The sequence below is a fragment of the Misgurnus anguillicaudatus genome, chromosome 16, assembly GCF_027580225.2.
Source record: "Misgurnus anguillicaudatus chromosome 16, ASM2758022v2, whole genome shotgun sequence".
Lineage (NCBI taxonomy): Eukaryota > Metazoa > Chordata > Actinopteri > Cypriniformes > Cobitidae > Misgurnus > Misgurnus anguillicaudatus.
The window spans coordinates 28,086,561-28,106,137 of record NC_073352.2 but is presented as its reverse complement, the minus strand read 5'-3'; the positions used below and the strand labels follow the sequence as shown (position 1 = coordinate 28,106,137).

The 19,577-nt window shown below is 37.1% G+C and overlaps 2 protein-coding genes across 5 annotated transcripts; one reads left to right on the top strand and one right to left on the bottom strand.

Annotated features, from left to right (window-relative positions):
• The first annotated feature begins 584 nt into the window (after window positions 1-584).
• On the top strand, window positions 585-5,303 carry LOC141348940 (uncharacterized). Of its 2 annotated transcripts, none has more exons than XM_073854435.1 (7): window positions 585-865; window positions 1,646-2,319; window positions 2,548-2,593; window positions 2,687-2,778; window positions 2,953-3,063; window positions 4,060-4,336; window positions 4,476-5,303. In XM_073854435.1, the coding sequence occupies exons 1-7, from the start codon at window positions 830-832 to the stop codon at window positions 4,686-4,688; spliced, it is 1,449 nt and encodes a 482-aa protein (XP_073710536.1). In that variant the 5' UTR covers window positions 585-829; the 3' UTR covers window positions 4,689-5,303. The 2 variants fall into 2 exon arrangements, with proteins under 2 accessions (XP_073710536.1, XP_073710537.1); XM_073854436.1 differs by having other exon boundaries at window positions 586-1,419.
• Window positions 5,304-5,753: 450 nt separating this feature from the next.
• On the bottom strand, window positions 5,754-17,542 carry LOC129420934 (uncharacterized). 3 transcript variants are annotated; one of them, XM_073854432.1, is made up of 15 exons: window positions 16,970-17,542; window positions 16,190-16,302; window positions 16,042-16,089; window positions 14,884-15,100; window positions 13,816-13,891; window positions 13,075-13,386; window positions 12,891-12,969; window positions 12,705-12,799; window positions 12,192-12,389; window positions 12,021-12,107; window positions 10,050-10,303; window positions 9,186-9,314; window positions 8,651-8,791; window positions 8,289-8,406; window positions 5,754-6,426 (listed from the first exon to the last, which is right to left on the bottom strand). In XM_073854432.1, exons 1-15 carry the CDS (start codon window positions 17,003-17,005, stop codon window positions 6,209-6,211), a joined length of 2,121 nt encoding a protein of 706 aa, XP_073710533.1. In that variant the 5' UTR covers window positions 17,006-17,542; the 3' UTR covers window positions 5,754-6,208. The 3 variants fall into 3 exon arrangements, with proteins under 3 accessions (XP_073710533.1, XP_073710534.1, XP_073710532.1); XM_073854433.1 differs by having other exon boundaries at window positions 12,891-12,972; window positions 16,463-17,541; XM_073854431.1 differs by having other exon boundaries at window positions 12,891-12,972; window positions 16,970-17,541.
• Window positions 17,543-19,577: the final 2,035 nt, after the last annotated feature.

Below are 19,577 nucleotides of genomic sequence, written 5' to 3'. Positions count from 1 at the left end.
AAGTTGACTTACAAACATGAAAATAAATCAAGTTATGAAGCAATAATACACTTATTTTTCCATAACTTGCCTTTTATTACAGAATATTACACAATACTGGTTCATGACAATAAGTTTTAAAACAACCTTTAAATGAGTGGACATCTGATAATATTAACAGCAGGTCACTGCATGAGACAAAGACAGAAACAAACTCTTTACATTAAGATTAAAATTCAATCCTTTTGTGCAATACAGTAAAGTGAAACAGTGTTAGTTGTATATGAATTTAGGATTGTTAACAGGAGAAATATGGAAGTAAAACTGTGCCATCGGATTTTGAATTCTAATTTTTAGCACTGAATTTTTTTACATCGAATTTTTAAAACTGAATTTTATTTTGCACCTAAATCAGACTTTGAATTTTAAAAGCCATCGAATTTCTACCACTGTTTTTTTGCCTATGACATTTTATTAATATTTTTTAAAAATTCAGTGTAAAAAAAAATGCAACGTCTCAAAAAAGTCAGTGTAAAAAAAATCAACATCTCAAAAGATTCAATGTAAAAAAATTCGACGTCTCAAAAGATTCAGTGTAAAAAATTCAATGTCTCAAAAGATTCAGTGTAAAAAAATTCAACGTCTCAAAAAATTCAGTGCAAAAAAATTCAACGTCTCAAAAAATTCAGTGTAAAAATGATCAGAGTCAACATCCGGGTAACCAAGGAAAAGCAATCGATCCCTGTATCAAATCGTTCAACATCCAGCCAATCATTTACGCTCCATTGGTCACGTGATGCAGAAACTGGAAGGCGGTGAAGTTCAGGACAGGTGAACTCCGGTCAGCAGCATGGCTCAGAACACGACGACAAATGATGGCGCTTCGGTGAGTTTACTCTTTCTTTACGTTTTGTGTGTAAAAGTCAGTAATAGTTACCAGACACATTGCACATTAACATAGTTGTCGAACAATATGTACAGGGAACTTTTAATGAGGTGGCGTTGGTTTAGGACGGCGCGATAAATCGCATGCGACAGTCATATGCATTTCATTAGTAAAGCTGGTTTCTTGATTAGTAGTTAATCGCCATCAGCTGCTTTCAGATGGAGCGGCATTGTTACTACACAAGCCGTAGTTCAATAACAAGCTGAGCCATATCGCATTCATTATCGCAGGCGATACGTTCAGGTGATGCAGATTTACTACTAACGTAATCAAGCTTTAGTGACGAGATGCACATGACTATGGCATGCAATATATCACACAGCCCTAAATGTTAACTGGTATGGTAACAGTGGCCGTGGTTCCTAATAAGTTAGTAAATTAGTTAGTACCCCCAGTCACACTGCCGTTTTAGTTTTCATCATTGCATAATCGCCATCAGTAAACTGGACGCTGCCTGACTTCCTCACTCGCGGGGACAGAGGCTGTTTTCCTGGGTAAAGTACAAAATCCTGACCTCCTAATTTATAAATGTGCAGAGCACATTTATAAATAAGCATTTTTATATGAAAATAAATAATCACAGCTCTAAAAAAGCTCAGATATTCATCAGATGTTAACTTACTTAAAACAATTAAAAAAAAGTTTAATTTAAGAATATCCTGCTTATCTTATTTTTTCCATAAAATGTGCTCACACAGTGATTTTGTTTTTCTCTCCTAGGAACTCCTGCTTAATAATCTTTTAGAAAGACTTCGCTCTCGATTGGAGCATATTCTGGGACGCATGCCTCTGGATCTGGACTTCTTGGAGTTCACTTGTACACAAGAACTTGTGTTTTTAAATGCTGTATCCAGTCAAGTAACTGTTTGTCCAGCTATTTTAGATTCACTGAGACAGCTACACAGTCTTATCAATTTGGAAACAGAGAAAAGGGAGCAACACATTACAGTTGTGCAGTTTGAGCAAGGACCAGCTGGGCGACAGCGAATGGGCATATCCCAAGAGTACCTTTGCAAACTTCTGGAACTTAATCTGTCTGTTCCATGTATAGCTAAACTTTTGGGGATGTCCAGGCGCACAGTATACAGACGCATGGCTGAGTCTGATCTCTCAGTTAAGGCATTATACAGCACGATGACAGATGATGAGTTAGATCAGTGTGTGAGAGATATTAAGTCAAGGCAACCTAACTCTGGCTATCGAATGATGAAGGCCCTTTTGCAAGCCAGAGGACTGAGGGTGCAGTATAACCGTGTCAGGGCCTCCATGCACCGCGTTGACACCACTGGTGTCATAAGCCGCATGATCCACGTAGGATGTATTGCTCGACGGACCTACTCTGTTCCAGGACCCCAGTCTTTGATGCACATAGATACAAACCATAAATTGATTCGGTAAATTCTTAAGCAATATTTTTGACACAATACATACTTTCAAAATGTGTTTGTAAAGTATGTGGTAGTTATCAGTATGCAGCATAACACGTTTTTATATGCACCATCACAGCTAACCTCTTTAAATGGTATACATTGTTACACCATAGTCTATTACATTTAGCAACTGTGTGTAGAAAATTTCTTGCAGTATATTATATACAGCTGAAAAAATGTTTTCTCTTTCAGCTACAACATTGTTGTCTTTGGTGGTATTGACGGTTTTTCCCGTAAGGTAAGCACAGTTGTTTGGACTAAGAGTACACATTTTTTTTAATCATTAAATACTTGATTGTCTCATAGATGTATATTTGCATTTGTGCTGCAGATAATGTATCTTGGTGCAGCCTCCAACAACCTTGCATCAACCACCCTGGCTTTCTTCCTAGAATCTGTTGAGAAGTTTGGTTTTCCTCTCAGGTAAATGCATATTTTAAACTGGCAGTTTTTACACTACAACAGAACAAACAGTGGTGAAAAGTAACTTAGAATAGTAATGTACTTAAAGATCACCTTCGGACAGGTAATTTGCAACCAATAAACTTGACCAAAATTAATTATGTGATCTTTGAAAGTGTTGTGTGTCTACTTTAGGGTTCGTGCTGATCAGGGAGTGGAAAATGTTGACGTTGCACGCTTCATGTTTACAGTCCGTGGCACTGGAAAGAGCAGCTTTATATCTGGGAAGAGTGTTCACAACCAAAGGTTTGTTCGATAGAATGAATATTGCTTATCAAAGCTACGACCTCACTGATGCCATGTAGTGGTAGTATGTTAAAGGAATAGTCTACTCATTTTCAATATTAAAATATGTTATTACCTTAACTAAGAATTGTTGATACATCCCTCTATCATCTGTGTGCGTGCACGTAAGCGCTGGAGCGCGCTGCGACGCTTCGATAGCATTTAGCTTAGCCCCATTCATTCAATGGTACCATTTAGAGATAAAGTTAGAAGTGACCAAACACATCAACGTTTTTCCTATTTAAGACAAGTAGTTATACGAGCAAGTTTGGTGGTACAAAATAAAACGTAGTCTTTTCTAAGCAGATTTAAAAGAGGAACTATATTGTATGGCGTAATAGCACTTATGGGAGTACTTCGACTCGGCGCAGTAACACCCTCCCTCTCCCATTATGAGAGGGAGAAGGGGAGCGGACTTTTCAGGGGAGTCGAAGTACTCCCAAAAGTGCTATTATGCCATAAAATATAGTTCCTCTTTTAAATCCGCTTAGAAAAGCGCTACGTTTTATTTTGTACCACCAAACTTGCTCGTATAACTACTCGTCTTAAATAGGAAAAACGTTGATGTGTTTGGTCACTTCTAACTTTATCTCTAAATGGTACCATTGAATGAATGGGGCAAAGCTAAATGCTATCGAAGCGTCGCAGCGCACTCCAGCGCTTACGTGCACACACACAGATGATAGAGGGATGTATCAACAATTCTTAGTTAAGGTAATAACATATTTTAATATTGAAAATGAGTAGACTATTCCTTTAACATAAGAACTGCTAGCAGGAATACTTTAATTTGCAAATGCAGTATAGTATGTAACAAGATATAATTCCAAATATAATGAGTTATGCATAAACACAAAATAAAAAAGAAATTAAAGAAATTCAAAGACTATTTATCTATTAAAATAGATGGATATCTTAATTTTTTTTGTGGATAACTTTTTAACAATTTTTTTCCAGGATTGAGCGGCTGTGGAGAGACCTCTGGACAGCTGTAACATGCATCTACTATGATGTTCTTCACTACCTGGAAGAAGAGGGCTTCCTCAGCATCGCCAATGAAACACACCTCTTTTGCTGTCACTTCGTGTTTCTCCCACGCCTGCAGGATGACCTAGATACTTTTCGCAATGGTTGGGACAATCATCCGCTGAGAACAGAAGGCCACATGACCCCTAACCAGCTGTGGGAGCTGGGTCGTACACATTATCCAATTCCAGGACAAGATAACACAGAGGTACATAAAAATCTAATGTGATTTGAATGAATAGTGTTGTTCACGTACTCAAGATATTTAATTGGAAGCTAAAAGCACATTCCTGTAGTATCTGAAAGTGTGCCTTTTGCATACAACTCAAAATGCTCTCTATTTTTAGGGCATGGATATTCTTAACATCGAGTGGGAAAACAGCGGACTTCCATTTGATGACCAGTCGGGCATCATTGTTCCAGACATGGCATGCCCTCTGAGCGATGGACAAATGACTGCTTTAAGAGATGCAGTTAACCCAAGAGCTGCATCCCAGTCCTTTGGTTGTGATGCTTACATTGCTGCTGTTCAATTTTGTGAGCAGTTTTTTGGTCTGTGAAAAAACTGATCAGAATGACTTAAGTTTTAAGTCTATTAATAATTTTTGGTATTATCTGAATTGTATTATTCTTATTGCTTTGGCAAGAGAAAGAAAAAGAGGAAGGTGCAACATAGTAACATTACAAAACCAGTTCATTTTACTTTAAACACCTAACGGTTATAATACAACTGAATGTAACACAAGGAACGTTCAAAAAGAATTTAAGGCCATATAGTTCACTTAACTCCTGCTTCAATTACATTAGTGTAGAGATTGAAAACAATGTTAAATTGCAAAATATAAGATGTACATATACTGCACTTCCGTGAAAGCTAAGATTGATAGATGACCCTAACTGTCACTGTTTTCACAGTAACACTTAAGTCCCCACACTTATTGCGTCAAATCAGCATGTAAACATGATTTATTTACGAATGCAGTTGTAAAGACATTAAGTGTTTGTTAATATTTGTCAACGTTTAAAAGTTCTATAATGACGTTTTACATTGTTTTGCTATACCATAACTTATTGTTTATGAACAAACCAACCTCTGTTAGGTATTATAAAATGAGGTATGTGGTTATACATAAAACAATTTTGATTAAACTTTTCTTCTCACTGGTTTGAAGAAAGGTGTCCTCAGTTTCAAAAGCCCTACGTGTAATTACAAAATAATTCCATTAATAGGTTAATGTAACTGTGTCATATTAAAGTAACATGAAAAGCTGCAATAATCAAAAGGTAATCAACAGATAAACAGTCTTGGCATAAGTAATCAATCATAATAAAATGTCTTAAGTCCCATGACACAGTGCTCTTTGGATGCTTTTACGTAGACCTTAGTAGTCCCCTAATACTGTATCTGATGTTATGACTTCCAGAACGGCTCAGTTTACACCCATCACCATGTCTAGCGAAATGGGGATCACAGGCAGGCTGGGGAACTCAATGTTAAAAAACCTCAAAAGTGAAATTTTCATTCATGGGACCTGTAACTTAAACAGGTTTTAAGTCAGTTTATGGTGTACCAAATTGTCAGAAAAATCAATGGCTGCCTGGAAGGTGAGTAAAACATAACCATGTTATCGTTTCATAACCTTTTATTTTTATTGCCCTTTCGCTGTCCGTCACCATTACAACGTGTGAAAGAAACTTAAACCAGGAAAAAGCAATGCGTTATTGTGAACATTAAGGTTTCTTCCCAAACCTGAGATGGAAATTGGGGAAAAAAATACTGGTTTTCAGTGGTTATACGAGGGCTTCACAGGAGTTCCTCAATGAACTAACCATTTGTTGCCAAAGGTTATTGCAAAGTACTCTCACTAACAGTGTGAAAATATTCATTATACATTCAGGAAGTTTTTTTTTTTTTTTTTGAGTGTGAGAGTTTACAACAGGTCTTTTAACAGAACAACTGACAAGCTTAAAAACGGTTCCTTTAACAGAACTAACAAGCTTAAAATCTGGTCCTTTAACAGAACTAAAGCTTAAAACAAACATTTTAACGTAAAATCTTGTCTTACAAGGCAAATGTCACTCACACAAGACCAAATCCTGTATGGCAAGTGCAAATACAAGCCAGGATGTCACATTGAAAAGATGCATAATCCTTGTAATGCCCTGGGAGGCGCAAGGTCTCAAAGCAAGTGGAGGCTATGGGGTATTTGCCCTCGACCACTTCTACAGACAGACTCTGTGGTAGAATTTCCCATCCAGTCCAGAATTTGACCAGGTTGGTCAGTTCAGTTGGTGTTGCTATGGAGTAGATTAAAAAGGAATTAAAAACCTTTTTGACTTTATTAGTCACCAGGATAAATGGCAAACTATGGCACTAACAGCTTACACTCAATAAAAGATTAGTCAAGCCCTTGAGATAAGTTTACAGAAAAATACATTTTAGAATGAGACTTGTTGGTCTGTTTTTTAAAATCAGGTGGATTTTTTAAAATAAATTCATGTCATGTTGCCATTTCCAGCTCAATACCCTGCAAGCAAGCCTACGATGGTCCTTTATAGGCCCACTTAGGGCCAGCCTAAGGGCCCTGCGCAGGTTTGCTCACTGGCAAAACGTTGGCCCCTTAGCGCTGGCCATGCAAGGGCAGCCCTTACTTATCCCCAGGAAGCCCTCACATAGAGAAAGCCCCAGGAAGCCCTCACATAGAGAAATCACCAGAGTTAAATGAACACTGCTGGATGTAAATTTTGTCCCAATCTTACAGAGTGTTAAAAAGTAACACTGAAGCAGAATTAAAAGCTCTGTTATCCTCTCTCTCACCATCTCGGTCTGAAACATAAAACTGCATTTTACATCTTACTTGTAGAGTCATTTTCTTACTTTAGGTTACTTTCTTTTTCATTTAAAGTCACCACTATTGTGATCAGTGTTTGTTTTAGTTGAACTTGAGTCTTGACTCTGTCATAACAAACATGTCTTAAACACACAAAGTTATAGCAATCAAAAAGACTGAACAAGAGCAGAGTAAATACAACATTGCAACTCTTTGGTGGTTGTTTGTACATAATATCAAACATCATACACACATACACACATACATATATATATACATACACACATATACACACACACACACACACACACATATGAAGGATTTTGAAAAACTAGTGCATTGAAAAAAACACTGTTGTAAATTAGACACACAGGCATCAAGAATCAGGCTATGAATCTCAACAATAGTGGCAAGGAAAATAGTAAAAATAATTTATTCATGCCGCAGTGCATTCTGGGAGTCCTGGGTGAGATTTGTAATCTGTTGATACCTAGAATGCATTTCATTTAATCTTTTCACCATTGTTGTGATTCGTACTTGGATTCTTGATTAATTTTAAGTGTCTGTTTTAAAGTTCTTCAGAAAGACAAATGGCTATGAGAGAGCTGGATCTCATACTGTAGTATCACATTGTCAGAGAAAGATGCTTCTGATAAGTGTGCAAACATCACATGAATACATACATTTTCTAGATGATGTTTAGACTTTATGTACAGTATTAACCACCATCAAATAATTGCCCTATAGCCTTTTTCCTGCCGTAACAAACATGTTTGTTTTTTGACTGCTATAAATTTGTGGATTAACAACAAGGTAGGAGTCAAGAGTGAAGTTCAACTAAAACAAACACTGATCACAATAATGGTGCCTTTAACTGAAACAAAATCTAAACCTAAAGAAAGAAAATGACTCTGCAAGTAAGATGTAAAATGCAATTTTAGGTTTCAGACAGAGATGGTGAGAGAGAGGATAACAGAGCTTTTAATTCTGCTTTAGTGTTACTTTATTAACACTCTGTAAGATGGGACAATATATACATCCAGCAGTGTTTATTTAACTATGGGGATTTTGCTGTATGAGGGCTTCCTAGGGGCTAAGTGAGGGCCGTCCATGCAGGGCCAGCGCTAAGGGGCCAACCTTTCGCCAGTGAGCAAACCTGCGCTGGGCCTTTAGGCTATGCCCATACAGGGCCTTCGTAGGCTTACTTGCAGGGTAGTGAATGTGTGAAGTTCAAGCTAAATATTTAAATAGCTATACAGCTTTTATACTACTTTAATAGACAACCAAATAATATTTTAATAGCAGTTCTAAGCGTCCCTATACACCTACCATCAGCAATGAACTGTCGAAGATAGCCTGAAATGCGGCATTTGGTGTCAACTGAACAATCATCGTCATCATCGTCGTCACCATTCTCACGAGGCCATACGAGTCGCTGAAGAAGTACCTGCATTGAAAAAAATAGCATGAAAAAGACTGGTCATTTTTCTATCTTAAAATCGCATATATTTTTTGATCAAATATCACTGATTGTTAGCCGTGATGTCGATTGTGGGCTATGTGTGTATAAAAAGATAAATAACAAGAACAAGATTGAAAACGGACAGCTCTATATGCTGACCAGGTATGAACATTAACCATAATATTTACTAGGAAAATAACATCACAAGATCATACTAATTAATATTAACCTCAGGGCTGACATTTCCTGCTCCCTCTTTCGGAAAAAGCAAGGCCACTGTGTCAGGTCTTTGGGTCATCAGTGTCCACATTGGGGTTTCTTTAAGACCTCGTCTCAGCTGCTTAATTTGCCTTGTGACACGTCCTATTACCTGTTAATAGTAATTAGACAGAGAGGATAGAACACGTAACATTCCTTATCTAAAAGCTTGAAGATTAAGTTAAACAATAATTCCATTTGAATACATTTATTATGCTTCGATCTACTGGTGAATGAGGAAATAATACTGTTCTCATGCAGACTGATAAAACTCGTTGCATTTGCAGTATTACAGACCACCCACCATATTTTATGTTTCTAGGAAAAAACTTTAGTACATCAGTCATGCATTTTACCATGATCATTTTTTGTACCTTGAGAATAATTTTTTCAGAAAAAAAGTGCAACAATTTAATTTTGACAGATATTTTTTAAAAACTTAGCAATGTGCATTTTAACCAAAACATCACTCACAGGATAAAAAAATAATTTTGACTTTCACTCACAGCATGGATCAAAAGCTTCTCAAAAAGCCATCTCCTGTTTTTCTCAGTTAGGCAAGGGAGGTCCCAGGCAAGGGCCAAATCCTGGACACGCCGTTTATCCTTATCTGACAGTATGGATCCCCCTTCAAGCTTCAAGACAGAGGGAAACTGATTAGAAGATAAGATCAGAGAAAAGATGTGTAATGCCAGATACTACAGATGGGGGACAAATTAAAGTAAAAACTGAAATACCCAACCCCTAAAATGAGGGGGAATTTCATCCATAGGGGTCAACTGAATGGTTTAATGAAAATATAATTTGGATTATATACTATCGTCTTCACAGTCACCATATATGACCTAATTGAACACCTATGGGACATTTTTGATCAATGTGTTAGACAGCGCTCTTCACCAGCATCATCATTAACACATCAAATGAGAGAATATCTTTAAGAATGGTGTTCATTCCTCCAGTATAGTTCAGAGACTTGCAGAATCAATGCCTCTGGCAGCACATGGTGGCCCAACACCTCACTAACACTTTATGTTGTTTTTTCCTTTAATTTGTCCTCTGTATGTGCACTTGCAAAAAGTAAAGAATATGACTATTACATAGTGGATCCTAAAAAGCTCCACCCTGTATTTCATTTACAAATTACTGGGATTTTAGCAGCTCTAAAATCAAGATTTTTATATACTAATACATTTACAGTATTACAAAACTAAATTTTAAAAATCTGGTTCGCTCCCTCTTGACTTGATAAACTTAAGTTAGCCATATATTAATGTCACTCAATAAGGATAATGGATACACAATTAAAGGGTGCCCCATTGTACATAAAATCTTAGTGTAAGAAAAAACTTTTCTCGAATCAAACATACAAGCTCGATTGTTTCTCTGATGTCCAGGTCTGGACAGTCCTCTATTGTAACAGTTGCAGTTTCAGGACTCCCACCAAGCAAGACATGAATAACTGCAGGACTGAGTCCCGACAGGCATGGTCCTCCATGTAGAAAGGAGTGGCCTACCATTCTCCCCGCCACCATGAACAGGTCACTTTCAACAAGAAAGTGAGAGGCTGAGGGGACTAAATGGCCAGGCTCTCCTTCAAAAAGCCGTGTAATATTTGAGTTTGCTGTTGAAGACATTAATAACACAAAATAAATATTACAATAAAAAGCTATAGGTTTCTGTCTATAGTAAAAAGACTAATATTGCTCCTACAGTCTGTTAGTCATAAACTGGAAAATAGGGCTGTGACGATAACCGCGTCACTGCAGTAATGAGATGCCTATCTATAATGGGCAAACATGCCAACTATCGTTATGAAGGCTATAGCGCAATCGGCTGTAGACATGTCTGACTATGGTAGCGAGGAAATGCTACTATCTAAAATAACATCTTGTGATAATTAACTATCATGTGGCGTTTGTCGGACTTGGGAGCACGACGCATACCTTTAGTAAAGCATAAAACTTCAGCCCAGCAGCGACAGTTGGGAATCTCCAAGACTTTTGCTAGGGGAGCGAAGTACCAAAGTGACAGCAGTCAGGCAGGTGAGCACATACTGACAGCGTGACTCGCTAATGCTGTAAGCTAATTTCTCCAGCTCCGGATCAAAAAAGTCTTATTATCTTCTTGATTTTGTAAATGGACAACAGAAAATGAAAGCATTGATTGGAGTGTCCATAAGTTCTGCGCAGTTATTTACGGGATGATGCAATAGGGTATTTCGTCTCGTATCTGCTTTGAAAAATTCAAATTAATCATTAACTATAGTAACATGAAATAGTATTTATTTTCGATATCTTTTGAGTTTAAGGGTGTTTTCACACCTAGTTCGTTTGAGCCCTCCAAATGCTCTCAGAGCAGTTCAGGGTGTATATGTGAACAAACCAAGTGATCTCAAAACCCCCTAAAAGGACCCAAAAGCGAACTGAACTCAGACCACTTCTGGAGGTGGTCTGAGTACGGTTCGCTTTTGGGTTCTTTTGTGGTTCGATTTCTTTTTGATATGTGAAATCAATGAGGTCCCGGTCCGTTTCGCGTGTTGTTTTGACATTGTATCAAAATAAACTGCTCCACAGAAAGCTGGGGTCTGAGTTCTTATGAAGTTGTAATGTGAACAAGAAAGGGTCTGAGATCACTTCAGTCCTGAAGAGGACCAAAAAAAGAACTGGGTCCTCTTTTGAGTCCACTATATTGTGAACACCAAAAGGACTGAGGTCACATTAGGCTAGTCCCTTTTCTGGTTCAGGAGACGCGAGTGTCGCGATTAGTTTCGGTCCCTGGAAAACAAAGCTCTGACGTTCCATTGAGGAAGAGAATCAGTCGTGTTCACGTGGATAATAATGACCAGTTATCATGATCAGCTAAACATTGGATTCTCAAAAATATGCAAAGTTCACGGCATCGACTCGATAAAAGACGTCCAAGAGTTTTCTTTAAGGCAGTTAGTGGAGTTTAAAAGTTTGGTTCTCCTGAATTGCTTGTATGTGTTTAAAAGTGGAGAGATATGCTTCAAACAGACGTTTAACAGGATCGTCTCATTGGTGTGGCTGTTGATGAAGTGCACAACGTTATCCTATGGTGAGTCATGTTGTTTATTTAGATACTATTTGGTTGCGGCTGGTTATTTCAATAACTGACTTGTTGCCAGCCGGCTCGTTATTGTGGGGAGTCCGAAACGTGACGCTAGATGAAACAAACTGTGATTGGTTGTTTGACATGTCGGTCAAACAGCTCGTGGGCGGGCTTTGTCCAGAAAAAGCAGCGAAAAAACACCAGACCTTCAGTATTGAAGGTCTGGCTACGCGAGACTACATTTCGAAGGATACCATACAATAACATACCAAAATTGATGCAAAACCCTGACTTCAGTTTTTCCATGCATGTTGAGAAAAAGAAGCGAGTTACACCCTGTCCAATAGCAGTATCTCCTGTAACACAATGTGAGGATTGACAGAATAAAGACAAAGGAAATACTTTATTTTTGGAAAACTGTAACTTTTAATTGGAGTTACCTTCAAGTCTGCAATTCAGAGGCCGTCCCCATTCCACATTAGTTCGCTTGTAGAAGGAGATTAGGGCCATGTCCTGTTCAGCAGGGCTTCTTCGGATGTCCATGCTAAGAAATAAGGGGGTCTCAGTTTCATAAATTTGGCGAAAACTGTACGCACACTGAGATATGGCCTGGGTGGGGTCACTGATAGTTAGCCAGTCTAAAAAAAAAGAAGTGGTTTCATTATTTATGCTTGACTGCCAAGATAACCAAAAACTTTAACATGCAGATTCAAATTACATAAAAGCCATCAAGCCTTACTCGGGCATAAACAAAGCAACTTAATAATCATTGACACACACAAACACACACACACACACACACACACACACACACACATAAACGGAAAGGTAGTCAATTCATGGTTTACATCAAGAATAGGCCATACTCTACAAAAAGAAAACATTTTCCTTCACTATGACTGTTCTTCTTCCTTAAATTTACTATGCCACTGCTAACATTGAACAGCACCTACCATCTGTAGCAGTTGCACAAGTTCCGGATGGTCCAGGCATTGCTGCTTGCTCCTCCTCAATTACAGTGCTTTCATGCATCACCTCTTTTCCTTCCCTGCCCACATAAAATTATTTCTGTTTAACTGATATTTTGTGGAAATTGCTGACAAGAAAAAAAACTTTAACAATAGAAAGTAAATGGATACCTTTCACCACACGAAGAAGCGTGTACCTCAATAAAGTCAGTAGGAAACATTTTTGTGCAGACAGGACATTCCTGCATATCTGCTGTTGAGAAGTTAGCAAGAAAAGTGTTAATTTCAAAAAAGTTTTTCTGTTGTTTAACACTATATAATATGCTCACAAAAGCTTAAAATTAAGAATTCTCACATTTTCTGTCTTCAGGCTCACTGCTTTCCTCATTAGCCATGTTATCGTCACTGCCAACATACATGACATCACAAGACTTAAGGTGTTCTGTCAGGAGTGGAAGAGGCACTGCAACTTCACATTTCTGACATGTGGCTTTTGGCATGCTACTGAATGCTTCATCATTTAGTGGTAGGGGATTTGTGCTGAGTTCCTCTTGAATTGGGGCTATGAATAGACTTTTACCCCCACGACTTATAGACTTCAACATCATGCCTGTATAGCCAGTCTCATCAGGAGCCACAAGAGAGAGTTTTCGGCTACCCCATCCACCTACAAAAAAGAGGAGAGGAAAATTAGGTCTTTTAACAGTATATATTACATATAGATTGTATCTAGAAGTTAAGTCAAAGCAACTAGACTTCTTGTCTGACAACAGACCAGGTTGAAGAAGTCACCTAAAACAAAACAAGTCCAGTTTTTTTACTTAACTTTTACAAATACAAATATTACAATCAAACAGTTAGTTGCTGATTTGCAGTTATGTATGACCTAATATAGGTTAACAAAATGTCTTAAACTTAACAGGCTTATTAATAAATGTAGAGAGATGTGTTTTTAGGAAATCATTCAAATTTTTATTTAGGTACCATCTGTTCAAATATAAAGTAATAGTTATGTATATTGCATAATGTGAAGTTAGCTGCTGCAAATTTAAATTTTTTATGACTGAGCAACACTCACAAACCTGTGTTGGCCTACCTGCAGATTTGTATAGCAGCCACCCACCAGTCACGGCCCCCAATTTTGGAAATAAAACTTTAAGGGCATCACATAACTGTAAGCAAAAACATGGATACAAAGTGTAAGCCTCTCATTCAAATCAGAAATATACGATGGCCGACAGGGGCAAATGCCCTGCAACTTAAGAAAACACATGCAAATAGACGAAACACAAGCAAATTAATAATACATCTTCATTAATTTAATTTAAAAGGCACTGCAAATTAAAAAAAAGATGCAAAAAGAAAGGCACACCAACACTGAAAACAAATGCAACAAAACGTTGAAGAGGGACGATGTGAAACTGTGTGCTACTGAGATCATCAACTGTAAATATTAAGTCTATGTATGAGATATGTTTTCTCTTATTTGGTGGGTGTGTCTTGGCTCAGGTCACACTCCATCAGCAGAGATGTGTCTTTAAACATTTAAAACTACATCAGCGTTTAACGTTGACGTTTGTTTAAGCCATATTACATGAGAGTGTTTAATTTCAAGGTCCGAAAGACGCATCTCTGAAGTGTAGGCCTCCTCAAGTGTAATATTGTGATCATACAACAACAGTTACCACCAAAATAAGTGATCAATCTGTAGCCTATTCATATTGTGGAGCAAGTCACTCCATGTTTAGTAAACCAGCCAATTTACTGTGGTAATTATCAAACTGAAAAAATCCTGCCCACACATTTAAACAAAACGGCTTTGCGAGTTCCATCGTGTTGTAAGACAGACATCTACTGAAGTTATTGTATTCATTAGTCTGCCATACTGTTTATTCCAAAAACATACAAAACACCAAAGTACAAACATAAGACAGGAGCTTTAAAAAAAAAAAAAAAAGATAACTTCTGTTGTGTAATATGGATGCAGTTTTGTTTTGTCTATTCGCATGTGTTTTCTTAAGTTGCAAGACGTTTGCCCCTGTCGGCCACCGTCGAAATAGCAATTATCACACTGCATGAAAAACTAGCAAATCTTTGCATATTGTATTACTCAGAATACAATATACAAAACAGCTAGCCTAAATAACAAATTTCTTGTTATTACCTCTTCATGTGTTGTGCTCTCATCTAGATGAGCAGTCCTACGGCCCAATCCTGCATGCATATGGACTAGTTGCTCCTCCTCTTTTGGGGTTTTTTCACACTGCTTTGGCAACAAATAGAAAGACACATCAAGTGGTTTAAGTCTCTTGGCAGGAACAAGATTTGCTGCAGGAAAGCGCCTCTTCCCTCTGGCCTTGGTAAAAACACCTGGAAAGGACCTATAGAAAATAAGAGTGTAAAAACATTAACTACCATATCACCTGTTAACTTCTTTCTTTCTAATTAAAGTAGGACGTTATTGTGAAAAGCGTATTTGAACATCGTCTTACATGACATAGATAAGAAAATAGAAAACCTTGGCATTGTATTGCATACCCCCACCAGTTTCCAATATAGAGGATATGCACGTGACGTCACCTTCGGTGAAAATAACTGCTGTTACGACCAATGAGTGGCAAAAGACAGAGCGACAGCATTTGTGTACAGTGTGAAATCAGCGAAAACACAGGGTAAATGTGCCTAAATGGGAAAAAGCTGTTGTGTGATAGACTGTACTAACAGTCTATCACACAACAGCTTTAACATACTTTTGTAATATACAATATAAAAAATACACAGTATTTATAGGCTTTAGAATGTAGTGAAGTAAAAAAATTCCAATACAAACACCCTAATAAAGCACAGGTGTTTGGAAAATTTAACTAATGTAACTAAGCATTGTCCACCTCTGCTATCAAGTTCAACTAAATTCAATTTAAGCTGATAATAGTCAGTTTTAATGGCATTTTCACAGCAGCCACTATGAAAACCAGCCCTATTGTTGAACGTTTGCCACTCAACAGGGTGAGTTCCTGCGTGGTCACAAGGAAAAGTGACGTCAATGTATACCCTCTATAGTGCAATAAGCAATCATTTAGACCTTAAAATTACATTTTGTTTTTTTTATTTTAATAAACAAGTTAGCCTTAAGTGAAACAGGCTTTTATATGTTTTACTGAATAGTCACAAAACATCAGATGCTTTCTTTTAGAGTTTGCTAACTTAGATTTGAACATCTAAGCAGAATTTTGCCTGTACAAATCAGCAGCATTTCAAAATGTGTATACAAAGGGCTTGCATTTAAAAAAGCAAACATCTCTCCTTAAGTCTTACTCTTTACCTGGTCATTTCCACTTGAATGGATGGTCTCTCCGTATGCCTCTGTTCTCTGCAAGATTTTTTCCAAGAATATGTATTAATCATCAATACATCTGCAACGTATTGGAAAAATAAGCCATATGTACATTAACCAAAGTCTAATACTTAACCTCAGAAGTTGATTTGTAACTCCACCACTGGCTGCGCCCCGTTGTCTTTCAGACGAACTGATTAAATTCAGTAAATGCCTGGCTGACTGTAAAATTTCATCAGCCTGACTACCCTATCATCACAAATACAGGACAAATGATATTACAAACAAGCAGCACAAAAAATGTGTTTTAAACAGCTAAATGTTACTAGACTTTAACAAGCATTATAGGAGTTTGGTGACTCTTATATTATCGACCGTCCATTTGTAAGTGAAGCAGCTCGTAACTGACCAGCTCTTATGTAGAGTTACTGTAGTCAGACATTTTTTGTCAGTCAGATCACACTCGCTGCAACAGAACTGTGAGTAACGTTACCAACAGTAAACCATGTTAGCTAATAACTAAAATAACGTTAGCTAGCTAAAATATCGAATGGGATAGTCATGTGCATCTCGTCACTAAAGCTTAATTACGTTAGTAGTAAATCTGCATCACCTGAACGTATCGCCTGCGATAATGAATGCGATATGGCTCAGCTTGTTATTGAACTACGGCTTGTGTAGTAACAATGCCGCTCCATCTGAAAGCAGCTGATGGCGATTAACTACTAATCAAGAAACCAGCTTTACTAATGAAATGCATATGACTGTCGCATGCGATTTATCGCGCCGTCCTAAACCAACGCCACCTCATTAAAAGTTCCCTGTACATATTGTTCGACAACTATGTTAATGTGCAATGTGTCTGGTAACTATTACTGACTTTTACACACAAAACGTAAAGAAAGAGTAAACTCACCGAAGCGCCATCATTTGTCGTCGTGTTCTGAGCCATGCTGCTGACCGGAGTTCACCTGTCCTGAACTTCACCGCCTTCCAGTTTCTGCATCACGTGACCAATGGAGCGTAAATGATTGGCTGGATGTTGAACGATTTGATACAGGGATCGATTGCTTTTCCTTGGTTACCCGGATGTTGACTCTGATCATTTTTACACTGAATTTTTTGAGACGTTGAATTTTTTTGCACTGAATTTTTTGAGACGTTGAATTTTTTTACACTGAATCTTTTGAGACATTGAATTTTTTACACTGAATCTTTTGAGACGTCGAATTTTTTTACATTGAATCTTTTGAGATGTTGATTTTTTTTTACACTGACTTTTTTGAGACGTTGCATTTTTTTTACACTGAATTTTTTAAAAATATTAATAAAATGTCATAGGCAAAAAAACAGTGGTAGAAATTCGATGGCTTTTAAAATTCAAAGTCTGATTTAGGTGCAAAATAAAATTCAGTTTTAAAAATTCGATGTAAAAAAATTCAGTGCTAAAAATTAGAATTCAAAATCCGATGGCACAGTTTTACTTCCATAGAGAAAGGGTGAATTGAAGCACAGTTGTTTTCACAGTTGCACAAAGGTCATGAGGCAGAGGTGCGACGCTCACATTCACGTAAACTGTAAGTATTGTTTGAGTAAATTATATACCAAACAATTCTGGGCCCATAAATTATATAGATCAGCCACTTGTGGTCAGGAGCCATTTAAAAACATTCAATATATTTATAATGCCACATCATTATTTAAAATGTATTTCTATAGTTACAACGGCCATGTTTTCACCTTTATGTTTTTTAAACTCATCACACATCTGAGAATTAATACTGAAGCGTATGAGAATCTCGAACTTGCGCAATTACAAAGCAAGAGTTAAAAATGACACATCGAAACAGGGTCAGGATAAACAAAGAAAAGCAAAGCGATACATGACTGGAAATAAACAGGACAGATCATCGCAGATGATTTAATATTAAAACCTACTATTTACAGACTGAGAAGATGAAGGACTTTTGTAACGTTTGTCTTTCAGTCACGCGATTTAAGATGTTTCTAGAAGCTGTGATGTCTGTATACAGATTCATCTCAACATACAGACTTAGATTATTAGTTTTAATGCTTGTGGGCGTCTGCAAAATATTGTCAACTAGAAGAATGAAAAAATGTAGCAAAAAATAATTTAAAGTAAATTGGTATACACTGCAAAAAATGACTTTCTTACTTAGTATTTTTTTCTTGTTTTCAGTAAAAATATCTAAAAATTCCCAAATTAAAGATTAATTTTCTTAATGAGCAGCATAATGACCCACGAAAATAAGTCTAGTTTTCAGACAAAAAAATATACACTTTAAGTAAATTGTGCTTAAAACAAGCAAAAATAATCTGCCAATGGGCTAGGAAATTTTTTCTTAAGTTAAGCGTTTAAGAAAAAAGTCAACTTATTTTATGATATTTTTTCTTACTCCAGGCAGAATTTTTTTTGCTTGTTTTAAGCACAAATTTACAGAGCCCCTAAGGTGACATTGGAGTAAAAAAAATCTAAATTTTAGTTTCAGGTGCTCACGTGTAACTTTCATGTGCTCACGTGAAACCTTCATGTGCACAATTTTTTTTAAAGTTTACTTTCACGTGCGCACGCGATAGTTTTACGTGCGCACGCGATAGTTTCACGTGCGCACGCGATAGTTTCACGTGCGCACGCGATAGTTTCACGTGCGCACGCGATAGTTTCACGTGCGCACGCGATAGTTTCACGTGCGCACGCGATAGTTTCACGTGCGCACGCGATAGTTTCACGTGCGCACGCGATAGTTTCACGTGCGCACGCGATAGTTTCACGTGCGCACGCGATAGTTTTACGTGCGCACACGAAACTAAACTTTATTTAATTTTTGTTCCCTTAGAGGCTCCGTACAAATTCACTTGACATTTGTTGCCTAAAAACTAGACTTATTTTCCTGGGTCATTTTGCTCATAAAAAAAATGCATCCTAATTTAAGACATTTTTGTCATTTGTACTGCAAACAAAACAAAAATACTAATTAAGAAAGTCATATTTTGCAAATGTACACTGCAAAAATGATTTTCAAGAAAAAAATGTCTGAGTATTTTTGTCTTGTTTTCAGCAAAAATTTCAAAAAATTCTTAAATTAAGATGCCCCTTCCCGATGAGCAAAACGACCCAAGAAAACAAGTCCAGCTTCCAGACCAAAAACATCAAATTTAAGTGATTTTGTGCATAAAGCATATTTTTCTTGAATTTGTGTTGAAGAAAAATGCTCAAGATGTTTTTGCTTAAGATGCTCAAGATGTTTTGCCAGATTTTCTGCTTGTTTTATGCACAAAATCACTTCAACTTGATATTTTTGGTCCAAAAACCAAACTATCCTCTTGGGTCATTTTGCTCATCAAAAAAGCATCTTAATTTAAGAATTTTTATATATTTTTACTAAAAAAACAAGACAAAAATACCAAGAATTTTTTTTCTTAAAAATAATTTTTTGCAGTTTAATATTACATTACAGCATAAATTGTTGCATGGGCAGCATTGTTTATTTTTTTAGTCCAAC